This window comes from Trachemys scripta, chromosome 9 (genome assembly GCF_013100865.1).
Source record: "Trachemys scripta elegans isolate TJP31775 chromosome 9, CAS_Tse_1.0, whole genome shotgun sequence".
NCBI classification, from domain to species: Eukaryota; Metazoa; Chordata; order Testudines; family Emydidae; genus Trachemys; species Trachemys scripta.
The window spans coordinates 83481945-83509815 of record NC_048306.1 but is presented as its reverse complement, the minus strand read 5'-3'; the positions used below and the strand labels follow the sequence as shown (position 1 = coordinate 83509815).

Below are 27871 nucleotides of genomic sequence, written 5' to 3'. Positions count from 1 at the left end.
CATTTTGACTTGCAATTACTGCAAGATTTGGCCTTATCTGAATTAAACTAATATATTGACTTTCTCTGTGTAATTTTAACGATTTGATGATCTAGCCTGGGTCTAAAGTGTAAATAAAATCTCTTTGGGATCTATATCTTCCTGAATGCATTTGTGTAATATTTCTTTATATGATCATGAAAATTAGGCATCATCATAGAGGGTGGTTGCATCTTTTGGGGCTCTTTAGTTAAAATTAATCAGTTTATTACAAATATAAGTATTTGTATAGAAAGATTATGACATCTATTTCACTGAAGTGACACTTTCTTTCTCCTTCACCCTTCTCTCTCCACCCCCTACTGACAATCAGAGTGAAATAAATGTTTCGTTTCTTAGTAGTGTGTTTATCGTCATATACTTATGCTAAGGTCTCAAAAATATCATCTGGATACAAAAGAAACCCTGTAAATATGCTGTCATCTTCAGCACTGACATAGATCCCATTCCAATCCCGTCCCACCTCCAACCAAACCTGATCCCCTGCATTTAATTTCAAAATGATCAGGAAAGACGCCTGGTCTATCTCTTGACCATAAAGTGTTTCACGGGTTTTGACTATCTTCTTGTTTTGTGCCACAATGCTGATTCGAGCAGGCCGCCCTCTGATCGTCATGTGATAAGCAAAGACATACGCTCCAGGAATGCTGCAATTGAACTTGCCTGTAGAAGGATTATAATCTTCCTGGTCATTGTACAAAATCTTGTCAAATTTAATAGGGATATTTGGTGGAGGGAAAGACTTTGACAAGCCGGCACTGAAAGCTGATCTTCGGACTTTTGAGTTATCACCCTTGGAACCTTTGATACCTCTGGAGCCTTTCTTTCCACTAGCTCCTCGTGCCCCTTTACTACCAGGATTTCCCTTTGGCCCAAGAGGTCCCATCACACCAGCTGGTCCCAAGTCCCCTTTTTCACCTTTATTGCCTGGCTCACCCTTTTCTCCCTGTTGTCCATTCATCCCAGGAATACCCTCAACTCCAGTGTCTCCTTTGCTGCCTTTTTCCCCTTTTATTCCAGCTTCCCCTTTTTCCCCCCTCTCTCCTCTCTCCCCTGGCTCCCCACAATGCCCCTTTTCCCCCAGGTCTCCCTTTTCCCCTTTATCTCCATTTTCCCCGTCTAGCCCCTGTAAGCCCAGCTCTCCCTTGTCCCCCTTCTCTCCTTTGGTCCCATTCTCACAAGTGTCCCCCTTCACTCCCTTCTGTCCCTTCATTCCAGGAAGGCCAGAGTTTCCTTTATCTCCTTTAACTCCAGCTTCACCTATAAAAAAAGATAGAAATAAAGAGTCACAAGAAAGAATAAAAACTATGCAGCACTACTAGCCTTGGGCTGGTCACTGTGCTAGGTAGGGGTTAGCAGAAGCAGATGTAAATGCCAGGTGCTTGGGGCTAAAAAGAAGACTGTATGTTCCATTCTCAATGTTTTCTTTCTGTTTTCCTCTGGAGTGGGATGAGAGAGTGGAGAAAGTAATTTGTATGGTGAGTGAGGGGGGCAGTGGATTTGGGGGAGGAGAGTCATCGTGGGCTGACTGGATTTGATGGGAACAAGTGGAACTGAGGCAAGAGGAGGAAGATGTTGAGAGGCGAGGTTAGAAAAGGGAAGAAGGAGGAGTAAGAAGCTAAGAAGGCTTGGGAAGATTAGAAAACAAGAGAGAATAGGAATAAAAGATGAGGACAGAGAGAGAGGCTGGGAACGTGGAGAAGACCAAAGAGAATGCAACACTGGGTATGTGGGGAGGAAGCTGGCTTGATGGAAAAGAGAGAAGTGATGACATTAAAAACAGTGCCAAGGTATATGGAAAGAAAGAGAAAGTGGAATCAAAGAAGAAAAAAGGCAGAAATAGTAAGTCAGTTTTTTAAATGCATTTAGCATAAAGTTGAGGGGCAACATACAATTGAAAACACTAAATCTGCCATATTAAAAGCAATTGATAAAATACTTGTATTCTATACAGGGCAAGATTCTCCAGTGCCATCTATCTGCTGGTGTGGTGTGGCCTTAAAGCCATCTTAACCAAAGGAAGATTGCCCCAGTGTGAGGGTCATCCTCTGGGGGCAAAGTGCCAGTGTAGCAACTCCTACACCACATACTCTCCTGCTGCCAGTGCAGCAGAGAAAAAAGGTTGTGGCTTCAGGAAAGCAGGTGGTCAGGACAACTTTACACTACGCTGATCCTTGGATTGCACCCCAAGACTCCTTTAATGGAGCCCAGGGATGACACGCCTGCAGAGAGCAGTTTTAAACCACATTCGCACACATATCCCTGTGCATTCTGTGACATTAGGTTGCACCAGAGGATCTGATCTGTCTCTGATGAGGTTTTTCCCACTATGGCTGAAAATATCACTGACAGGTATAAATTTTATCTCCAGCTCATAAAGTTACTTTTCACTGAAGAATAACTTTTCTTGCCTTCAGAATGCAACAGATTGCAACAAATCCCATCTCCAATACATTTTCCAGGTGGAACATACTCCCCTACAGGAATACTCTCTCTCTCTCTCTCTCTCTCTCTCTCTCTCACACACACACAAACACACACACACACACTCTCTCTCTCTCTCCCCCTCCCTTTCCCCCACCCCCACTCCCACCCCACTAGAACAGGCTAAAGTTTATAGTATCTGCACATTTAACAAAATGAAATGATTGAAACTGCACTATAGGTAGACAGGAAGGTAGACAGATAAACAACATAATTCAGTATGTAGACTGTGATCTAAATCCTGAAGTCCACATTCAGTTCTTACTCACGCACAGCTCCCACTGACTGTAGTGAGTTTTTCCTGAATGTGGACTGAATAAAAACTAAGTAGTGAAGTCCAGATTGGGGAAAAAACAGATTAAATATTAGAAAACCAGATTAAAGAGGAAGATAGATCAATGTTCTTGAGTACTCTGGTGTAGCCTTACGTACCTTGTTCTCCAGGTTTACCTGGATACCCTGGAATTCCATTTGTTCCTTGGTCACCATGTTCTCCTTTATCTCCTAAGACATTGTTACCATTAATATGCTGCTATGTATATTATTTGTAGCAAAACATTCTTTATGCAGCCTGGGGCTTACACCATTTGAGTGTGCGTGTGTGTGTGTGTGTCACTCTCTCTCCTGTAGTAAAAATGAACTTAAAAAATGACAGTCCTAAGAAGGTTCTTTGGGACCCCTTAACTGAAAACTCCAAAATACCAGCACCCATCAAACTACCCATCGTGTTGTACTTCCATAGTTATCTGGTTCATCTTAATGCCTAAGAAATAAGTAATCATATACAATCAGTAATGTTGGATAGGGAGGACATTTACTGTCACTTAATGGCCTGATAGAGAAGCTGATAGCCACTAGACTCAGTATTATCATTTTAGTTTGACAGCCCTAGAAACCATTAGGCAAGAGAGGACATCGTAGCAGTGGACATCAGTTGAATCACACTCTGATGTCATTTTTTTTCCTGAAAAAATGTTCAAGTGTATTCAGTACTTATTGGCTTTAGCAAAGTATGATGCATGCAAATGCTGTGCAAGCAACCACTTATAGCTCTGCCAATACAATTCAGTCCTCATGCGCTATTCTAGTACACTAAACCCTTTGGACAGAAACAGACAATTGAGCTGAATTGTGTCCAGTGTGTGGTAGTTTAGTGACATGTAAAGTGAGAACTCTGCGATGACCATCAAACTCATTTTCACTTGAGATTTGAACACAGGTTTCCAGGGCAAATGATTAATAGAACCAATAACCACACAGACCACCTCTTGATCAGAGGATGGCTTAGAAGAGGATGCACAACCTGATTGGGTACCTATGATTATTGCAAATATTCCGAATGGGACCATGCTTGACTTTTTTCTCACTTTTGTATTGCACACAACTCTCTAAGTTTGTTTCATCTACAGCAACCATCCCTGGGACAAGTGATTATTCAAGTGTAGGTGCTAAGTGTTTAGGGATACTGAAAATCACATAGGTGCAAACAGAGAAGCATCACTCTAAATAACAGTTAGTTTAGTGGACCAACTTTTTAAACATTTTTTTAAAAATGTTTTCTCCATGAGCAAGAAACTTCTAGGCCACACTTAGAGTGACACATGATAGTAGAGTGACCACTGAGGGCCTGGTCCAAAGAATATTAAAGTGAATGGGAGTCTTTGCATGCAGTTACAGCTAATGAATTAAATTCTACTTTCTTGCGGGGTGCAGTCAATTTGGTCTGAGAGATTTAGCTTTTAAAAGCTGCTTCTGTGTCTACCTGTTGCTTTCATGAAGATCTTTACTACACATGGGCCTGATTCAAAGCCCACTGAGGTAGAACTTCAATGAGTTTTGGATCAGGCTTTTGTGAATATCCATTTTCATTTTGTGCTGTTATAAACTATTGGCTTACGGTATTACAGGCCAGTGGAATTACAATGTATCAATTTGTACCAAGACATTTCAATTGCTTTAGAAAATAATTTCGCCTACAATTTTGCTTTATTGGACTGAAAAACATATGAGCAAAAAAAAATCACATGTGCTTTTGAAATGAGCAGCTACTTTTCCTCACCCTTGTCTCCTTTGAAGCCCTTTGGACCTTGAAGTCCAGGAATTCCTGGTAGGCCCTGAGGGCCAGCATCTCCTAGCTCTCCTTTAGGACCTGGAAAATGAACATTTGAAAATTCATTAGTCAATGGAACTCTATCTTCATAGTGACTGAAAAGGATGAACTTTATAAAGTGACCTATGAATGTTAGTTAGGTAATAAGCCACAAATGATGGGGGGTGCCACATACTGATGGGAGCTTTGTGGAAACAGAGAAGAACTGAGTATTTTCCTTTGCGTCATGGGAGTGATACAAAAGAAGCAGAGCAGGGCTCAGGACTGAGTCATATTTCCTTCACAGATGAAAAACACTGTAATTGTTCAAAGCCAATTAGGGGGTTTAGCTATACAGCTGAAATTAATGGGAACTGCGTGGCTAAATGCTCTCGTCAGCTATAAAAATCCCCATTTATATTTCATGCTATATCTATTGACTGGTTCATGGACCTTTGTCTTTCACCTACTGCATAAATCCCCATGCCATTTTTAAGACCTTGATTTTTGAGTTTGGAGGTCTCTTAGCTTGAAAAAGTTGAAAAATAGCTTTCAACTGCTATACAACTATAGAAGCCCAAACGCATAAATTACATCCGAATTTGTGTGTCCAGTATTTAAATGCACCTGAAGACATCCTATATCTAATTAACTCCACCCTTTCTTTTTTTTTTAATCTGCAAATTCAAGTATGGTAATCAGGCAGATCAGATCCACACATTGTGAGAAACATCAGAAAGACAAGCAAGCAAGATACTCAGTGGTTTAATTTTACAATAAGCTTTAAAAACTTGGGCTAGCTCATGCACATCTGGCCCTGTTCATTATCACAATACAAACAACTTGACATGAGCTCTTCTTCCGTCAGTCCTCAGGAGATGTATACATAGAACTCCCTCTATAGCTAATACAATGTTGTCCCTTATTAACAATAGGAGACTAGAGTCCCTTGAATATAGTATATTTAAAAAGCTCTAGGCTTGATTCTACCACCCTTACTCAGATGAAAAGTATCTCTCTCCAAAAGTAGTGCCATTAAAATGAACATGAATACTTGCAGATTAAGGTCCTGCTCAAAGTAAAGGTGTCAGAATCAGGCCCTATCTGGGTGTGTATTTTAATAATAAAAAGTAAGGTTACATAACATACAATATATTAGGTTACAAAATATATAGCTCTTATAAAGTATTTATAGGGTATTTATAGAGACTCTGTTGAGCAAATTAATCATATTTAAAATGTGGAGCCTTTATTGTCTTTTGCATTTAACTTCCCTGTTTCCAATAAAGGGTCAGGGATTTTATTATTAATTACATAACCCTGTAGAAAAACACAAAACTACTTTCAGGTATCATGAAGGGTCACAAAACCATGCTAAAGAGAATATGTAAAACAATCTGCAACTATTAGAAGACTGTAAACACAAAAGTGCAGGGAGAGGAAATGTCTGTGGGGTTCCATGAGGATATGACAAGGACTAAATGGATCAACGTGAGCAAAGGAAAATTCAGACTGAATATTAGGAACATTTTCCTAGCTACTAAATCATATTTTCCTGTAGAGTAGTCTCCTAAGAGAGGTAGTAAAAGTCTCACTGCTTGGCAGATGTAAAATCAGACTGCAGACACCATGGAAGAAAATATGGCTGGTGGAGGGATTGGGTAGACTATCAGGTTTTATCTCTTTTTAACTCTATGCTCTCAGAGTCTGGCAAACCAGGGAAATAAGAAAAATTAAAATTGGGGGGAAGGTTAAAGCTTTTGGGGGTGATCTGTCCTTCTCCAAATGGCCACTCTTTCTCTTTTCAATCCCAGGTATAACTCCATTATAAAGCAATAAAGATGATGTAAGTACAACAGTCCTTAGTGCACTTTTTGTATAGTCTGTCTGGTATCGATTGTAGGCTACCCTCAGTGCAAGGACATTGTTTTCTTCTGTGGGTTGCCTGGTGCCAGCTTCTCTATTAACACTCAGTTAAAAAAAATAATGGAACATAATAATCGTACCCTTCTCTCTGTAACAACACCATATATGAAATGTAATATTGCACAGTTTTCTGGGATTTCTAAAATACAAAGGTAGAGAGAGGCAGAGGAAGATGGAGTCTTGTCCAGGAGTGTGTGTGCAACAGTAACTCTGATTCTACTTAGTTTTGAGTGTAAACCTGAGACCTTGTAAGTCCTCTATATGCAGAACACTGATTTTAATTGGAGTTCCACATGTGAGGGACTTACAGATTTGGGCCCTAAGTTAGCATTGTTTCAATGTAGCATTTAAGAATAATTAGATATTTATCTAATATTATATGTAATACGAATCCATTATGGCCAATCCTCAGCTGGTGTAAATCACCATACCATGATGTTCCGGCCTGCAAGAGAATTTATTCAAGAATTAATAAAACTGGAGAATCATTGCCACTTTCTTCTTAGTTCATATGCTACAGCTGACACTGCCTCTTGAGAAATTAATAATGATAATAATTGCTTTCCCCTACCTGGAAGTCCATGCTCTCCTGGTTCCCCTTTCTGACCTGACACAGGGGTACAGCAATCACAGCAATTAAAAAAGAAATCAGCTGTGTCAAGAGTAAAATTTTCAAAAGGAAACAGCGTGGTGGCCGTTCTGAAGGCCGGGTTCAGCGAGGATAACTCCACCGGCATTTCGCTTGTTTCCGATAGTTCTGTGAATGGACTTTCTTCAGTGGGTGGCACAATGGATGTGTCAAAGCCATCAGTGACCTCCATCTCTGGAGACTTTATCTTAGTAAACTTTTCAGCCAGGGTAGCTTTCGCCTCTGTGCGTACAGCAGCAGCAATAAGTATAATGAAGGTGGCTCTGTGCCAAGATAAATGCCACATTTTTGTAGCTGTAAGAAAAGATTAATGCAATTATAAAGCATTGCAGCAGGTTTCTGGTATTAGCAATTTCCCTGTAAGGTTCACTTGTTTTGCATTCGTTATTGCTTTGCCTGCACTTCTCACTGTTAGCCTTTTCTTTTTAAATCCAAGAGAAGGAGCTTGACATATAAACAGCAAAGAGTAAAAGAGCAAAAGTAAAATTTTTATCAGTTAAGCAGGTTTCTTCTTAATTAAAAACAGCTCACAGCCCTCATCTTGTCAGTTGCTCTATGAGGAGAGGCCCTGGTATCTATACAGAGCCCCATTGATTTCAGTGGGGACCCTATGCAGCTACAGGGGCCCTCTACCTAGGCCAACATCTCAGATTGGCATTGAGTGACATGTGGAAAGTAAAAGAAGTTAAGAGTTCCTGCTGTGCAACCCTGCATTTTATAATGAGTAGATATGTTCCTGTTGTAAAGAGACACAAAAAGACAGTATTGCTAGGTGCCCAGCTCTTGGAAATAGTTCCGGAAATCGCAGAGGTTTCAAGTGGGACACACTGGGAGTAGGTAGGCTTTGTCCTAATGCAAGAATTATCTTTGTAACACATGAAGAAAGCATAAATGCCACGAAGTTAGAGAGGGGAATCCTGTTAGACACTTTCTATGCCATCTCGAATTTGAAAAGAAAGTTTATTGAAGGTTTTTACATCTCATTATTTTTCTGCTTAGCAACCTAACTGAAGCAATTAGAACACAGTGAAATATCAGCAATTTGAAACTAGCAAAACCAGTCCTTTCTGCTTGAAATCTAGAGTGGTCACACTAACAAAGCTAATGTTGTTTCAAAAGATTCAACCAGAATGAGATATTCTATATTTAAAATGAGAAATAATGTCCGTGGCTAGCACGTTTCCCCCACACACACACACACACACAGATGTCAAGTGGCATAAAGCTGGCATGATGCAGTACAGAACCAGGTCCTCTAAGTGTGACCATGGCTACCAGTGTTGCCAACTCTGCCAACATTTGGCACCTGTCATAGAATCCCAGTTCCTGGTATCAAGAGATGGCATGAGAATTTTGGCTTTTTAAGTAGGTTTTCTAGCCCTTGTTGTGGAGAAAAGCCTGGAGGCAAGAAGGAGTTGGTAGTAGTGGTTTCAGGGCAAGAAGCTGAAGCCTGGCATATATTTCATCACAGCTGGAGGTAGCTGGGCCCCAGCTCCCTGTAAAGGAAAGAGAGAGATGCTGGCAAGCAGTAGCTAGGGAGCTGCAAGAGGAGAGGAGGAAATATATGCAAAAGCTCAGGTGGATCTGAAATTGTGACTTACCCCTGAAATTCTGACTCTCCTAGATGAATAAATACATTTTACTCTTTTAACTCCAATTGCAAACGGTTTTTGGTTTGAATGAGTTTGCCACTAGAGCCATTGCATTCATGGGGGCTTCTGTATCTCTGCAGGTTGCTGGATAAAACAGCCTCCTTCAGATAACCAAAATGGGAAAGGCAAATGGAGAAGGAAGCAGACACCCAAGAACTCTGCTTTTGTGTTATCTGAGCACTTGGGACCAATCCTCTTCTCAATTATACTAGTGTCCCAGTGACTTCAATGTGGGTTATATGAGTATATACGAGAGCAGAAATTGCTCCTTGGCTTTTTGTCTGTAGAAGATAAATCCACATATTTACAAAGGACTCGTGGGTACTCCCTTCCTCCAAACATCAAGTCTGATTCTGCAAAACACAATCATTTGAATAGTCCCTCTGATTTCAGTTGGGACTATTCCAGTGGAATTCCCTGGGATTAATGGGACTATGCTTGTCAATGGGGGTTTTCAAGATCTAACCCATAAACCCCTTCCCCAGTGGAGAGAAACAATGAGCTGGAGCTCCGATTCTCTCTGCAGCTTTTCCTGGACCTAATAACACCACAATATGTCTTTCAAAAGCTTGAGAAACATGTGGGGCAGGGGATGGATGATCAAGACCATGCAGGGTGGCTCCAAGAATACAGAAAAGCCAGATTCTGAAGTGTGTGATGTACTGAAATGATTAGAGAAAATTCAGTAATGACTTCAGAGTCAAGCACAATTACCCGCTTTGAAAGGCTTTGCTTTAAAGGAATAAGTGGAAACAAAATTACACCCTAAGTATCCCAAGCGGTCTGAAGAAAATTTTTCAAAGAAGGTAAGGTTTTCCAATTACATACTCTATTTTGGTCTACATTTTCATCTTGGTTTCCTTATCTTTCGTACGGCTAATTGCTTAAGCAAAGAAGGGGAGTCTAAATAGCAGGGTTGCAAACATTTTCAGAGTGTGGACCACATTTCAAAAGATGGATGGTTTGTGGACTCCCGCTTTCCTTCCTTTCAACAATTGTGTTGACTACCTCACATCCAATTGGTTAATATGAAGTTTATCTCCCCTCTTGCTAACTAATTGTATAACATTGCAGTGGCAACTACAGCAGTTCCTTACACTGAAAGCTAACACTAGGAAAGCGTTTGCTGTCCTCAGTATAATAAGGAGTTCTGTCTACAGAAAATTCTGATGAAAACAAAAACAAAATTAATTTTCATCTAAATTTTCCATGGAAAATTATAATTTTCAGCAAATATTTGAAAATTGAATACTTCAGCTGAAAATCAAAATATTTCAATGTAAACATGCTGTATGGTACTTTTTGGAAATTGTAGTTTAGGTGCCTCATGCTCCCATTCTCTTCTATAGGCTGGATTCCCTGGGCAAACTACAAGGCCCATGATTCACCCCGATGTGCCCCTCTGGGGAGTGGATGCACTGCATCATGGGAGTACCTGTCCACAGTGCATCATAGGACCTGTAGTTCAACTGGAGAATCTGGCCCATACAGAACAATGGAGACATATAGCAACTGAACTACAATTGCCATAAAGCGTAACAGCAGCATCTCTAAATTTTGGTTTTCAGATAGACTCTTTCCATTTGTAGGTGTTTGGTTTTTTACAAAAAAAATCCGCAGAAAGCAGACACTTTTCATGAAAAAATTCCATCAAATTTTCCATCAAAAAATAGTTTAATCAAAAAATAGTTTAGACAGAACATTTTCAACCAGCCTGACTGTCTAGGTTGACAGGTTGTCTCACCCTTCCACTTGTTCTGTTTCTCTAGCTGTAAACCAGAAGAGCCAGCATCATGTACGTAGTTAGCACCTCCCAGACCACGAGGCATCTGCCAACAGCAGTTTAGGAGCTTCTGGCCTATGTGATGACATTCAAGCAGAAACCCTAAACCAATTACATTTAATATTATATTAAGGACAAGAAAGTGACTTTGGGTCTCGCTCTAAGGACTAGTGTGTAGCTGTACTGCCCCAGGAGCAGCCAAGGAAGGAATTGTGAATCAGACTCTGTTCCTTCCTTGGTTCCCATTTGCTCCAGAAGGGCAGTAATCTGTTGCTGGTTTAGGTGTGCTGGCTGGCGTGTGGGCAGGTGGACGTCAGAGCCAAAGCTCCACCCATGCCCCACTCTGCCTGCTCACCTGATCTGGTGAAGGATTAATAGACACAGTACCCTGTGTGTCACCCTCAGAGGTTTAGTAGGGAAGGGTTCTTACTCCACCCTTACTTACTTGAGTGTTGTCTAAAAAGAGAAAACTGACTAGATAAGGAAATGCTCAGAATGTTTATTTGGTGCAGTGAGTAAAATTCATAGTGTCTGATCATGAAGCCATGGCTAGCATGCATACCTCAAGGGGCAGTCACTGCCTAACGTGTGAGTATGACCTGATCTGACAAGGCACCCTAAAACTCACATAACTTCAGCACAACTTGGGGCCACTCTTCATCTTACAGAAGGCACTCTGCAGCTCCCGGCCCACAGTTACTGTTTCAAAACTTGCTCTGATCATCCCAGGGGAAATAACCTAGAACTGCAGAGCATAAGTACCTCTTAGTGCCCATCTAGTCACAATGCAGTGAGTGGCTTTTGAGCCAAGATGCTGATAATAATACATTTACCTCAAAGCAGCAGGTTCAACACCAGCCAAGAACAGAACAGAGGGCGACTGTTTCTAAGATGTTAGCAACAGATTAATGCAAGATGTGAAAGGTCATCAGCCACTTCCTTTTCAGGATATCTTTGCTACTTTATACTCCGAATGACTCAGAACAATCCATGGCTTTGTACAGAGCACTGTAACTCAGGCAATTAGCAAAGTAATGGCTTGTGTGGTTCATTAGAGCAGAACGTCAATTTAAACACCTGGCAGGATGCTTTGGAAAACCCATAACTTACAAATGCTACAAACCTGCAACCAGAACAGCAAAACAATTTACACTGTCAGGTTACTCCTAGGAGCTAGCAAGCAGAACAGTACAGTAGTATCTGAATTGTCAGTTCATTTCTGTGCACATTATAGGATCATAAATAAAACATGCAAAATAATATCTGTAGGGTCTAGCTGCATCCCACAAAAGTGAAGAAATATCACGTCACTTGCTGACAGTCTGTCTCTTAGGCATGAGTTTGGGAACACAAAGGCTACAATGTGCATAAAGCATTTATTTTAATTTTTAATTCCATGACTTTTTTTCAAGTTAGACATTGGACTACTTTTAATGTAGTTATTATAACACGAAGAGCAAGAGCTATTATAATAAAGATTAAAAACACCTAGCATGAAATCCTGGCCCCCTGAAACCAATGGCAAAACTCCCATTGATTTCAATGGGGCAGGTTTTCACCCCATAGATTGTCGGAAGGTATATAAACCTTCATGCTTCAGGGCAAAGCCAACTTCTAAATATTGGACATTAGGAAGAAACTTTAACTTAGATGGGTTTTTTCCATAATTGCCTAAAGCAGAACTTCCTGCACCTTCCTCTGAAGCAGCTGGTTCTGTCCACTGTCGGAGACAGGATACGGGGCTAGCTGGACCACGGGACTGATCCACTATGGCAATTTCTGCTTTCCTATAAAATGTCAGAAGTAGTTGTGTTTTATTTTTATTTCTTATTTAAAAATCTGAATGGCATGAAATATATTTAATTCATTGCCAAAATAGCTTCATTATGCCAAGTTGCCAAATTGTAGCCTAATTATCTTTAGGAAAAAAATTTAATTTTTCAAATCAAATTCATTTGAGAGTTTGACAGGCACAAAGAGCATCTGTGACTATTTCTAAAAACAGAGCTACTGTACATTTAAGTGGCCAAATTCAAATGAATGGGTTTACATGATAGTATAACATAATAAAATGAATACAAATAAAATAAATTGCCTAGATGCTCTGAGCTTGTATATGTTTCAGCTAGTGGTGAATTTTAAAGTCCGAGTTTTCCGCCCTTGAAAATAGGACTGATAATTAGACTGCTGAACCCTGTGTTATAGTGGGCAAAGGTGTCACTAAAATAAAGACTTTAATATATGTAAATACATTTTAATAAATGTGAAATTGTTCATTTTTCATTATATTAGATTTCTTTCCAATTGCTCTAAAATAATTCACTCTAATATACTCACTTGAAGTTTATATTTCACAATAGACCCAAACTGAGAGCACTTATTCTTCACTGAAATGATGTTGAGTTTAGCACATCTATCCTTTATTGGGTCTAAATGGCCATGAAATGTTAGCATGTGTCTCACAGCTGTACACTCGTAATGCAACTGTGCTATTGTTTTTGTCCCTGAATAACTGAATTCAGATATTCTAGTTCACAACAGAAGTTTATCCACAACCAAAAGACTTTAAATAATGGTCAGATGGCTGTGTTTCTTTGTTGCTTGAATAACATTCTGTGCTTTAATTCTGGGGGTGGGGGAGTAGAACAGTCTTCTCACAATTACACATTCATTAAATACACTAGGATTTTTTGAGGTAAATTATACTGACAGTACCTTTTAAACTCCACAATTTCATTGCAAAAGCCATACTGAAGATAAAGTGAAGCAATGTTTGTTATCTCCTACCTTATGAATGTTTCCTTTATCAGGAATACCCGCCCAGGATGGCACATTGGAAAAACCAATCTTATTCTCAATCAGGCAGTAATCTGTTTTATTTCTTTAATTACTTTTATTGTAACCAATGAGATGGGCCACTCTGACAGAGAGAAAGTAGGATTGGTGAATTTTCTTCAAAGTAACTAGAATGACACTGAAATTTGAGGAAATGCAAATCTTGCCCGCAGGCTGGGACACTGCTCTTCACCTGGCCCTTTTCTGGCTGCTCTCCAGGCCCCTACTACCAGCCTTCTGGGCATAAAGGATTCTCCTTGCCCAGCAATGCTTTTCGGTGATTTCAGAAGATGCTTGCACAATCCTTTATGCTACTCCAGACAGATAGGAATTTATGGCATGCTATTCACTACACCCCAGGGTCAGATGAGAAGAGCAGAAGGAAAGAAACACTTTGAGATTGTTCACGATGAGCAGTGTGACAGATGCAATGCCACTCCTCACTCAAGTCCCAGGTGAAAACCTGGCTGCATTGAAGTCAATGTGAATTTTATCATTCACTTCAGTGAGACCAGGATTTCACCCCCAGGATTTAACAGTCACTGAGATTTTCTAGTTAGGTATGTATAGGGTTTTGCAAAGTAAGGGAATGGTCTTGTTTATCTTAACCCCACCATCTTTCAGTGTCTACAGGAAAGGTGAAGAAATAAACTGTAGAGTGTGCGTGGGTATAAGAAAGCCAGTGAGAATAAGGCAAAAATCTCACATTTCCTAATGTGTTGGCAAGTCTGGGCTGGTGAAATGTGTCAGATTGACAGCTCTAGAGTATGAAGTACGCACCACAAAACCGGTGCGGCCCAGGCAGATCTCTTTTCTAGTGTCCAGTGGCTAACCCAGGGGGCTACTGACATTCTATTCCTGGGGTTCTATTCCTGACATTCCCACAGACTGGTTGTATGACCTTGAGCATGTCACTTCACCTCTTTGTGCCTCAGTGTCCATAGACAGTCATTATACTTACCCTACTTTGTAAAGTGCTCTGAGATCTAGAGAGGAGAAGTGATCTATAAATGCTAACCAAGTTACGTGCTTTTGCCCTTAGCAAGAGGGAACACCTCTAGAGATGGAATGGTAGTATAGTTTTCACACCTTGTCTCTTTCCTGTACATATACAAGCCAGAAATATATTTCCAACATCCAAATTGTTTAGAAGATCCATAGATAACTGTCATAAACAGGGCCTCTCACTCTATTGTAATATTTGGAAAGTGTCATTTACAGCAGAAGCCACTTAAATATTAATATTTGCCAATTGTCATCATGTAGCAACTGCAAATATATTGTTACGTATATAGTGAAATGGTGTATCTCAGCTACCACTGTATACTCCCATTAGCAAACGGCAACTACTATAAATGCATTCACTTGAATATTTTTATGTTTGATTTTGGATAGATTCCAATTCCTGAAACTATTTGTTTTAGTGGAATTAGCTTGGATTTCTCATACAGTACTATCCTCAGAGGGGTTTTTTAGATGGGGAGTTGTGAGTTGGTTTTGTTTCTTTTGGTTTGGTTGGCTTTTTGCCTTTAATCCCCTGAGCCTTCTGACTTCCATTCTGATAGAAGAAATTTCATGTGTTTCTTGGTATATGTTATGTTCCATCAGAATCATTTTACTTTGGAGCAGTTTGGAAAAATTTAACTTGTGTTTTTGTATTGGGATAAATTATTAGATACTTTTGGTCTAACTATGTATGGAAAATGTAATATACAATATATTCACTTTGGATTCCTTCTTGTACCCTCCTTAGTTTCCTCAGTTCTTATATTCACATATATTTCCACTTTCTCTCTATAACCAATTTTCATCTATTTTTAGCAAAGTCCACGATTCTAATATAATCATTTTCCTGCTTAAGACTCTTTCCTGATTTTCTCCAATAACACTTGGCAAGCTGACAAATAAGAATACCAATTACAATAGCAATATATTTTATTGATTTAGGACCCAATTTCTCTATTGCAATAGGAACGGGATTGAATGTCAAGTCAATTGATTGTAAAAATATGTATTTTTGGTCATGTCAGAACTCACATTTCTCCTTTATCATCAACTTCCAGGGCTCGATCCTGCTCCCATTGTATTAGCTGAACATTTTGGCATTCACCTGGAATAGGTTTGGGCCATCAATATTTGCAGAGAAAATTAGTTTTGAATTGGTTTAAAGATGTTTAATTCCTTTTTGTTTTTCCTTCTCCAAACCCAAAACTGCCTTTATAAAGAGTGGTTTCTCTTTCCCTGAACACAAGGTCCATTTCGGTGCTCTGGTTGTTTTAAATTTTGGAAACTGCATAGTTCACCAATCATGTTTGTTCATTTTAAAAGGGAAGCTAAAGGTGGTGTCTCAGTGATATTATACAGCATTGTGCCTTTAAGTAAAGACAGGACAGACTTAGAGCAATGGAGGGTTCAGTGTGACTAGGCCAGGAGACTTGATGTTGGAAACAAACTCTGGCAGCAAGAATTTTTAGTTTCTCAGCAATGCTTTTCAACTGAAAAAGTCAGACTGGTAAGAGATGTAATTAACAGCCAGGATCCCAAAGGTTATTGGTTGTCTCATGATGTTTAGATTGCATGTGATTCACTGTCTTTCATAAATACACAACTAAAGTTCATATAATTTTACATGCTAATTTTCGTATTTTATTTGAATGTTCTCACTTACCCTCATTGCCAAAGCCAAAAAGTCAGCTACTGATCAAGCACCTGTTCTGAAAATAAAATGGTGGCAGTGAAGAAAACCTCACCAGCATACAACAAATACAGGGCATGAAACACTGAATAATTGCCCTGTTCTATTCAGTCCCTCCTACGCATCTGGTACTGGCCACACTCAGAAGACAGGATACTGGGCTAGATGGACCATTGATCTGACCAGTATAGCATTCTTATGCTCTTTTTACCCTTTGCAGCAGCTGATGCCTTTCATCATTGCTTCTAGCAAAGGAAATTAAGCAGCCAGAGCAACACACTCTTTCACAATTATTGTGCAAACCATGGGTCTAATTCTGTTATGCTTATTCACTCCAAGCATTACCAATCACTGGGGCAAATTGACCCTTCCTACATTAAAAATTGTGGGAGAATATTTTTTACAAGTAAATTTTCATGTGAATTCCCAAGGGAAGATTACTCCACATTGTCCCATCATACCGATCCCATGGGATCCATACAGAAGCCCTCATCCCCTGTTTCTGCACCAGCTGTCCATTCCATAAACTTTCTGGCTGCATGGTTCTATTGGAGTCACTGTACACCAGGGCATAGTAGCTCCTGGGGATCCTCAGTGGGGCCATAGCCTTGAAATGTATTACCATAATCAGGTAAGATCTGCAGTACTGGCAGGGATGGCATGAGGATGTTCTGCCTACCCTCCAAGCCTGTGTAGTGTATTAAAAATTGTGTTAAAATTATAAGCTATCACTTTACATTTAGAAGAGGTTTCCTGGTCCTGCTTGCAGGCTAGGGAGCTCAGTAGAGAAGTGTGCAGTTTTATTATGGAAGTTGAGTAAGGGAGCAGCCTGTTTTGTCTCAACGTGTTGTTGATGGTGATGGTGTTTTTTTCTTGTGTGTTAGGGTTCTGGATTCTAAGAAATAAATTAGTGTTATATTGCAACCTTCCAAAAAGTGTAGTTTATGTTAACAGCCTGCACCCTCCTTTCCCCAGTCCACATGGATAGGTCTCCAGGAGGTCTAGATGGTATGGTGCCAAAAAAGTGGCTGAGATCCACAACAGTGTGGAATGAGGTGATCTGCCATCTGGCCCACTGGTACAGCCCTGAAATAAAGAACTGCTCAATATCAGTATGGGTGGTGGGATACTGTGTCTAAATTTTTATCTATAGCAATAGCTCTTTGGAATTTCGTCCAGAGAGCATAGCAGGTTAACAGAGGGTATGTCTACACAGCAAAGAAATCCCGCAGCTGGCCCATGCCAGCCGACTCAACCTCACGGGGCTCAGGCTACTGGGGTGTTTCATTGCTGTGTAGACTTCCGGGCTTGGGCTGTATCCCAGGACCCTGCAGGGATCCTCATCCTGGTGAAAATAAAACCAGAAATTAATTTCATGTAATGATTCAGCATTTACTGTGTTAAAGTACATTCAAAATTCAGTTTGGCCATTGGACAAGAAAGAGTGAGTTTGTTTCAGACCTTCTTAAAGTTAACAATCAATTCTCCTTTGATAAAAGCTGCTGGAACTGTAATCCTCCTCTATCTATTTGTAATTTAAACATTACCTTTTCTCTCCCCAACACTCACACTCTATGACTTTTAGCAATAAAAAAAGCTCAGCACGTTATTAAACATACCAGGCCATATTGATTCATCAGTTTTTCAAATGATGTCTGAAAATCTTTGATGTCAAAGAGGAGTTTTGCTGTAAAATCCACTATAACCCACTCTTAGCCCACACATCCTGACAATATCACAGAATAACCACTAGGAGCGACCCTAAAAGTTAATGCTTACTAAGCTGAAAATAGGACTCAGATCCTCAACCCAACAAGGTCAGTTCATTTTTAATAATATTGGTTTGTGTATCCATTAATCAGTCCCAATTCTGCATATTTTAAATTGAAATTCAAAATATTTAAAACCTGTCGAGACAAAGGAAGGGTGTATGTGACAAGCTGCATCGTTTCACAGGGGATTAGGCCTTCATAAAGGGATATATTCTGTTCTCAGTGACTGTTATAAATCCAGAATGACTCTGCTTAAGTGCTGTTGAAGGTAAGTGATTTACACCGGTATAATAGAGCAAAATTTGGCCCAGAATCTGCAACATTTTGCAATCTTTACATTCTACTTTTTTTGCTATTAAGTTTTTAGATTCTTGCTCTGCTTACGGACAGCAGAGAACAGGAAGAGGATTGACAACATACTGTAGGCCCGATCCTGCCAACTCCCACATGCCTCCTGAGAGTTGCTGAACACTCCCAACTTTCATGGAAGCCAACAGGCAGGAAGACCTCAGCCCCTGACAGAATGAGATACAATGGCACCTGGAAAGTTTGTAATTTCTTTTTAACTTGTACATTTTAACATTTTTTAATTGCACTCTATTGTATTCTTCTGTACGGAAGCACCAAAAATAACAGGGAAACCAACAAAATTAGACTGTTTTGCCAAGTATTTCTCATTAACCACAATGATAAATTTCCTGGATTAAGGAAGAAAATTACTTGTGTTAATAGAGTCCCATTCTACAACTGGAAGCCAAATAAAATATGATAACAAATACAAAAAAAATACAGTGTTGGTACAAAAAGGGTAATTTGCACTTGTAATTTGAAATGAAATTGTGTGCATTAGTTTAATCAACTGCATTACAATTACAATGAGTATTTGGGTCAAAACATTTAATTGTTTCTTGAATGCTACCAAAGTTACTCATGTATTTTAAATGTCTTGGAAAAGGCTACGTTCAGCTGATGACTCATTTCTTTCTGCTTTCTTTAAAAAAAAAAAAAAAAAAACTACTTAGTTCAAATAACCTTATAGTGTCAGTGTCTAAAGGAAGGCAGGAGTTATAATTGTTTCCATTGTTTAACAACTCAGCATTATAACATCACATGTATAATAGTGTGACAGCCCTTTCAGAGCCTTTTATGTATTATTATGAAGGGGCTGCACAGTACAATGGTCATAAGAGGTTGCTTTGTCTATTGCAGCCTAAGCTGCACCAGTTAATCTATATTCTGTGAATTATCATGGACCAGATCTTTCAATCCTTATTCTTGCAAGTAGTCCCACTAATATCAATGGCTCAGATCAACCACCAACACCTGGATTTTGGATGGGCCCTGATCCTGGTCAGAGCATGCCCTACCAGATCAGACGCAAAAGGCAAGATATCTTCCCCTGGTTTGATGATCATGCTGGGGCTTTGGCAGATAGGCATCCAGATGCTTAGAGTGAGGCATTGTGTGCATTCCCGGAGGCAGAAACATAGGTGCTTAGGGAACTTTTACCACAAAAACGTAGGCACCAAGTGAGTTCAGGCACCTACCGGATTATGTGGCAGATGAGCATGAGTTTTGAAGATCTCAGCAGTGCCTAAATCCAGGGTTTAGGCACCTAAATTCCTTTGAGGATGTGGGTCAATGGGACTGCTTATATCAGTAGAAGATAGCAGCATCAGTCCTACCCTGGAGAACTTGTCACATCTGTTCAGTCAGGAGCTACACATCAGGAAACGGCTATCAAATTGGTTGTAATAAAATCCTTATGTTGGTTTCAAATCAGAGCCCTTAAGAAGGAAAATAACTTATTCAACAGTGCAACTTTTTAAATCAAGATTATTGCCCCTTACAATGCTACCTGTGTATTCACCAAAGCTACTCTTTCCTGGCTTCCAGTCTAATGCCATATTTATGCATGTGAAGGTTAGAGCATTATCTTTGCTACAAAGACAGCTTCAATCTCTTGTTGGTATTTGCTTAAATGACTTGAATGCTGTCTGTGTGGGAGCTGAAAGACTATTACTTGGTTCTGTGACAATTTCAGGTGCGTCGGTGAATGGGAGATTTTCTCAGTAAGTCGACTGCACATTACCAACTGCAACTGATATGATGCAAAACTCAGAATGTGTCTTTGTTTTCATTCTAAGCGGTAATTATTGAATTTTAGGCACAATTTGGAGAGCCCAGAGGCTGAGCATGTAAATTAACGTTTACCTTCACTTACATCACTTTATTAATTTAATTTAGAATTCACATTTAACTGATATAAATGATGCATGCAGGCCATGAAATGCCTTAAAGTATATACCCACAGACATTGCTAGCATCATGCATTTCCACAGGGATAAGCTGAGATTTGTAATGCTGACTAGGAGATTTAGGCACACAATTCCTATTTAAATAGTAGTAGTTTTGTGCTAATCACCTATTCATCTTTGAAAAATCTCAACCTATGCATCTGTTTAATCACAAATATCCCAATAAAGAGTGCTTTGTGAAGGAAACTAAGGCTACCGCAAAACAAGAGACAAATAACTTTTTATTTTATCTAGCATAAAAATAAATGTTTCTTTTTTTAGCTAGTTGTGTGTCTCAGTAAGAATCCAAGGCAGAACAAAATAATTCAAACTATTGTTTATTTGCACAGCTAAATAAAGATCAAATAATGTACACAAGGTTATGCCTAAGTAACATTAAGGGCCACTCTGCATTACTTCCAGCCCCTAAGAGTTTTTGGTGCATCAGGAAATCAGGATCAGGTTAAAAGATTGTGGCAGATCAATAAAAGCAAGGAAACACAAACCTAAAGGCAAAATCAGCTCTTTGCAACCCCTAATACGCAAGCTGTCTACCCCCCTTGACTTTCAGACAGGAAGATAAAAAGAGGGACACTCCTAGCAATTCCCAATTCTCCCTCTCCCTCCATGGATAGATTTTTTTTCAGGGGTGTTTGGGGATGGTGAACTTGAACAAGGTTTTCTGGATGCTCTTTCTTCCATTACAACTTCACACCTAACTCCTGTTAGGAGACTCATGGGGGTAACTGATGCTTTTAGGGCTGAGAGGAAAGGGCAGGATGTACGTTGCTACCTGAGGCAGGGAACATAACTATCGGGGTTATTCACAGTACTAACCACTATGCCGAGGAGGAGCTGTTTGCAAGATCAGGCTTATGGATGGCATTTTTTAAACAGATTAGAACAGTTTGAATATATTTGGTATTAATGCCAGCAGCCAGATCAATAAAGGAGACACAGAAGGTTCCTCTAGAAGTGGTTTCACTTCTACTTGTTCCCTAAATGTAAAAAATTAAATTGGAAAATTGCATTTACAGGCACAAAGAAACAAAAAAACTAGCACAAAAAATAGACAAAAGGTGAATAAGTGAACATGATAGAAAATAGGCCAGGATTTTTGTTAAAACGAATTAAACAACAAGGATGCTAAATGGACAAACATCAAGAAACAAGTAAATCCAGCAAGATAAAAAATTCAAAGGAAAATAGGCAATGAGATGAAATAACAAAGAAAACAAAACAAAAAAAGATGTTGAAGGTAGAGCTGGATGGTTAATTTTTTCTGCCTTCCCCCCCCCACACACACCTTTTTTCCTTTTACACACCCTTTTCCAGAGGCAATGTCACAAAAATGTTTTCGCTTTTACATTAAAAAAACTAAAACATTTGACGGAAATGAAAATTTTCTGCTAAAATGTTTGATTAGAAAAACTACTCATTTAGACCAGTTCTCAGTGCACCCTTTCTCCCACTATGTCCATATTATAGTATAGTATCTTTTAAGAATCTGATCCTATATTCTGTGATTATAAACGTCTTGGGGCAGGGACCAGTGCTTTTAAATTTCTGCAAAATGCACAGCACACATTTTGGTGCTACATAAAGAATTCACAACAGTGATAATAATGCCCTTGCTGAGGTAGAAGAAAAAGAAATTACACCCATTCATAGATTCCATAAACAGAATTTGAAGTTAAATGAAATAGAGTGAAATGTACAAATATGTAACGTATTACAAACAAGAGCAATTTGTCTTTGTGATCTAAGTTGACACTGTCAATAATTGACAGTTTATAATTACAGCATATGTGCCTTATCCTGCAGAGTGCTGGATGTCCTCTGATCCGATGTTTAAGTACTGCAGGAACCACATCTACAGTATTTTATATGATTTTGAAATTTTCTAGTCAGGGAATACCAGAAAACCTGAAAATACAGAATCAGTGGTTTCATCAGCTATCAGGCCATTTTGAGATGCATTCAAAATCTGGAGCCAAACTTTATCATCTTCATTAAGATGAATAAATATAGATCCAGAATCCTGACACACATTATATGCAGCTTGTTTGACAGGTCTTACACTGGACATTTGTAGAATTCTTTTACCATTGTGGAAAAGTGCACCCCTCAGTGATTTGCTGGAAACACTCACATGGTAACTGAAAGAGTAGATGCCTCCAGTGCTGGCTACAAACACACCTGAATCCACATTATATGCTTCATTTTCATTAAGGAAAATTTTATCAAATTTCACTGGAGACCCTGGTGGTGGGAAGCTGTTTCTTTTTTGAAGACCAACGGAGAAAGCTGTGATGTCACTTTCTTTGCAATCTCCCTTCTGTCCTTTTTCTCCTTTTCGTCCTGGAAGTCCAGATGGCCCATGTTTTCCAGGATGACCCATTTTTCCATAAATCCCAGAATCTCCTTTACGACCTGGAGCCCCCCGGACTCCTGGTGGCCCTGTATATCCCTTTGGCCCCCTCTTACCTGTTTGCCCTCTTTCTCCTCCATGCCCCTTTTCTCCAGGACTCCCACTCGGTCCAATATCACCTTTTGGACCTGATTTTCCATACTCCCCTTTGTCTCCCTTAGGTCCTTGAGGACCTCTAGAACCAGTGCTTCCAGCATCACCTTTATTGCTGTTTGGACACGAAGAAGACCGACCTTGTTCTCCTTTCTGACCAGGAGGCCCTGGTTTACCTAGATCACCTTTGGATCCTTGATTACCCTTTTCTCCCTTTAGTCCTTGTTGTCCAGTTTCTCCCAAGGGCCCTTGTACTCCTTTTTTCCCTGGGTTACCTACAAAGAAAACAGTTGTATTTCAGATATTACCATCCTATATATGCTCTTTGTCAAGTGTGAAATGTCCCAAACAAACATAAAATTCCATATCAGAATGTTCACTTGACATTTACATTTTATAATGGTTATTCTATACTGTGTGATTATAGAAAGCTAAGCTGTAAATTTTCTAGGTGAAAAATTACCCATTTGATATATTTTACAATAGACAAATATTTAAAAGAATGAAAAGTCTTATCACCTCATGCTATTTGTCATTTGTACATTACCCCACCTTTAAAAAAAATACAAAAAAAACATTTTGTTAGATTAAGGACATAATTTTAAAAATATGTGTGTTTATGTTTTTAAAGGTTCTGAAGATGAAATTTAAATTATGTAATTTAGAGATGGGTCAAAGTTCAAATCTGGATCTAAACTTCTCCAAAATTTAAGTGCGCTGGATCCAGAGGTGTAGGTTGGAGCCATCTCTAGTCTGATGTTAAGGTTTCATGCTATATAGTGAACTATAGCGTTTAGGAGTGGTCATCATGTCATCTCAAAAGAACACATAGTAGTGGTGCTACTTGAAGAGCTACACAATTAAAGATGGTCAGCCGCTCCATTCTGAAATCATTTGCAGGCTTTAATGACCTATATAGGATTTCAATCAAGGCTAAGGGGCCTGATCCTCTAAAGTAGGGGTCGGCAACCTTTCAGAAGTGGTGTGCCGAGTCTTCATTTATTCACTCTAATTTAAGGTTTCGCTTGCCAGTCATACATTTTAATGTTTTTAGAAGATCTCTTTCTATACGTCTATAATATGTAACTAAACTATTGTTGTATATAAAGTAAATAAGGTTTTTAAAATGTTTAAGAAGCTTCATTTAAAATTAAATGAAAATGCAGAGCCCCCCGGTCCGGTGGCCAGGACCTGGGCAGTGTGAGTGCCATTGAAAATCAGCTCGTGTGCCACCTTTCGCCTGCATGCCAAAGATTGCCTACCCCTGCTCTAGAGGCTTACACACATTAGTAGCTTTAAACATTACCTACTCATGGGATGACACATATGAGTAAATGTTCGTAAATTTTTAGAGCCTGGACTTGCAAACATAGGCTCATCCTTGATTTTTCTTTTTAATACAACATTAGAAAAATTTGGTATATTGTGGTGACAAAAAAGTTACATTAAACAAGTTTTTTTAGAAACATTTTTTATTCAGAAAATAAATTACGGTTCATGTGGAGTAATCTTTAAAAACAATTCCAAAGGGTTTCTTGTTGGCTGCAATAAGGATAAATCCTCTAATTTTTTATGCTATCGTAATTTGTTTATCAAGGGGAGAATAGAACCAGTACAAAAACTGCACTGATACAAAAGAATATGCCCAGATCTTATCCTGTATTATGCCTAAAATTTTCTAAATTTGCTTAATGGTACCTTAGTTGCGCCTAAATGTGGATTTATTACACGTGTTAAAGTGTAATAGCTAGAAAGGTCCAAAAGCTACAATTTACTAACTCCCTAAATGCTTGTTTACATGAAAGACTATAAACGCTTCATGATAGCCATTTCAGTCTATTGAATCAATAGCTCTAGTCTTGAAGAATCCCTAAATACATATTTAAAGTATCAGTAAATTGTGTTTATTTATATACCAGATAGCAATGATTCCAAATGAACCATTCTGACTCATCACGCTGAATCTCATATACTTCTAGAAAGGTTTGCACTTTTCTTAGCCACCATTAACAATGCTAGATGGGCTATAAACTAACACATGCGCACATACAGGTGATCAGTGACACCATGAGTTTTGACACAAAAAAGCCAGTGCAATCAGGATGGTCCTCAGCTTGTCCGAAGGTGTCTATTGCAGGTACAGCAAGAATAGCAAATTAGCACACAACACTGTGTGTGACATGTGATACAGTGGCTAAGCACAATAGGACAAGGCAGGTTTTGTTTTGGTTACATTCTGTAGTTTCATGCACAGTCAGTGCATAAGCAAGCACAGAATCCAGATTTGTAGTTGCTGAGCATGATACTGATACATCTGCTTTTACCTAGGAAATAATTGAGCTCATTTGAAAAATGTAGCTGACCAAAGGCATTAAGTGATAAAATTACCTGGATCCCCTTTTTCACCCCGTTCTCCCTTTTGCCCTTCAGGCGCAGGACTGTCACAGAAGCACTGATTTCCTGCTGCGCTACTGTTTTCCTTTGATGTATTAATGGAGAAAGAAGCAAAGTGATCATCAAATACAATGCTTTCATTAGCACCAAGTAATGGGATTAAGATGGTATTGTTTTCCTCCTCTCCTCTAAGATCAATTGTTACTGAAAAAGTGTTCTCAGTTTTTGTGTTGGTAAATACTTCTGAACTGACTGGTTGTTTAGGGCCAGTAGAAGTGGGCTTCAGCTCTTGAAGGTTAATGTTATTTTCCACTCCACCTGCCTCATTGTTAAAGAGAGAGGTTGCTGGGGGTGTTACAGCATGCTGGGAACTTACGTGAGTTCCAACATCTGCGACTGGATCAGTTTCATTTGTCCCCAGGTCTGGAACAGGGGGAACAGTAGATGCTTGTTTAGGATCTTCAGTTTCAGCAGCACCATTGAGGGCATCCATTGTGAATAACTGGTTGGGAGCTAGACTGAAGATAGTTGTAGATGCTACAGGACACCAGACACTGCACAGCAGAGCCTGTGTCAGGAGTGTAGAAATCATTCCGGCAATAGTCAGAAAGCACACTGTAAAATAAAAGTGACCAAACTATAGCCATGCTCTTATGAAAGACAGAGGTCTGAATAGATAACCATGAACACTCACATTAATAGAAACATAAAGTAATTAAAATGACAGACTGAGTGTATTTCTGTGAAGTAACTTGCACTCCTGAGTCCTGCCATAGGGCCCAGTTATGTAGGACTTCATTTAGGGGCATAAAGGCCAAAATTTACACGTTTCTTATGTATTACAAGAAGACAAAAAGAGGGGGGACTTCTCTTTCACACATGCACACACACACACACACATGAAATGTAAAGGGGACAGCTCAGAGAGGGAGAGGGGAGGGAAAGTGCCAGTGTAGTGTAATGCTATACGTGGTGGTCTTCACACAGCAATGATCTACATGGCTAATACCCACAAAGGAAGGAAAGAGTGGCTTGAGACCACTGCTCCCCCCAATCCAGAAGCAGTGAATGTATCCAGGTAACATAAAGTGTCTTGGAGCTTCTTTCCAATTTGGGAGTTAGAATCTCTTCAGCTTCCTGGGAGCCTTTGTGTGTAGATTCGGAATGGGGCCCATAGACCGCAACAGGTAACCAAGTCTCAAAATAAAAATACTTAGCGTTTATAAAGCATTTCCACTCAAAGATCTCAAAGTACTTCACAGACATTAACAAATTAAGCTTCACAACCCCTCCTGTGAGGTTGGTGTGGCAACTTCTATTAGCCCCATTTTACAGATGGGGAAACTAAGACAAGTAAAGCACAGAGAGGCAAAGCAACATGTCCCAGGTCACACAGCAAGCCATTGTCAGAACCATGATTAGAACCCAGGTCTCTGGAGATTCAGTCCCATGCTCTAACTGCTAGACCTGGCTGCCTCCTACAATTAATCCAATTTGCCTCCCCAAATTTCTATCTTCTTCTCTTCCCAGTGCTAAATGCAAGAGAAAACTATCTGGCAGATTTCACCAGAGAGGTTTTAAACTTGCAAAAACACAGACTTAATGAACTTCAAAGTACTGTATCTTTCTACAGTATATTTATCTGGAATCAGAAAACAAAATTAAGGATTTAAATTGAACACACTGAAGAAACTATGAGATTAAGGTTTTGGTTTAACCAGCAGTACAAGAGCAAAGGAAATTTTAGTTAAGCATTTACCAGCACTCTCAAATGAGCCTGTAGGTATTATTATGTATATCAATAAATACATTCTTCCATAAAGGAGGGCTCAGACTACTATTTTGTTATTATCAGGATAAATATTATGGTACCAAAGTGTTTTTTTGACTTGCAGTAATGATGAGGAGAAAGTCTTGTACACATACAACAAAAAGACAAAACAGCACTTAGGTTATATCTAAAACAAACATGCTAGTACATTTTAAAACCCTGGTGTAGACACGGGACAAGTTGTATTTTAACATGTGTTAGTTGGCAGAGATGAACCCTAGCAGTTGCACTGCCTACACTATGGTGTTAAACATGTTTTCTAACATGTTTTTAAAAAACCCCTTTCAGCCTAGCCCAGACCCACCCTCAGGGGTTAACAATCCCAAGGCTTGAAAAATCCACTTGCCCCTGAAGAGGGAGAAGCTCTCCTGGGTGAATGTCAGCAACCTCCGCAGCATCTAAGCTCACACATTCAAACATTGTATTTCTAGCGCTTATGGCTTTGATTAAAGACTTCCAAATATAAGGCATATGCACTAATCAGTCCATATGCAGTGAAAATTCCCACTGCAGCTAAGAGGATTAAGACAGAGCAGGATGAGTCCTTTCCTTGTGCACACATAGTTTCCCCGCATTGATATTAATGGGAGCTCTTCACATGGATGAAGAGAAAATACAGATCGCATAACATATTGAATTGTAGAAAAAGTGGGTAAAGATACACTATCAAATTCATTGCAAGCTTCTTACCTGAAAGAAAATCTGCAGATATATAGGCTTTTTCAGCATCCACAAAACTGAAAACCCGAACTGAATTAACAGACTTAAATACCAAAACGAAGAACAAAGACCATGTATACAGTACAATAATTAAAGACACACACACAGGAAGATCAGTATTTCGCCATAATAAATAAGCATCTGTCGGAAAGGCTGCAAAAGGCAATGGTTTGTTCATCAT

The 27871-nt window shown here is 39.4% G+C and overlaps 1 protein-coding gene across 1 annotated transcript; it reads right to left on the bottom strand.

The window, feature by feature from the left end:
- On the bottom strand, positions 1-27871 carry OTOL1 (otolin 1). The gene is made up of 8 exons (XM_034780533.1): positions 27661-27871; positions 25516-25754; positions 25134-25224; positions 22886-23020; positions 7110-7481; positions 4583-4672; positions 2956-3027; positions 1-1299 (listed from the first exon to the last, which is right to left on the bottom strand). Exons 1-8 carry the CDS (start codon positions 27869-27871, stop codon positions 401-403), a joined length of 2109 nt encoding a protein of 702 aa, XP_034636424.1. The 3' UTR covers positions 1-400.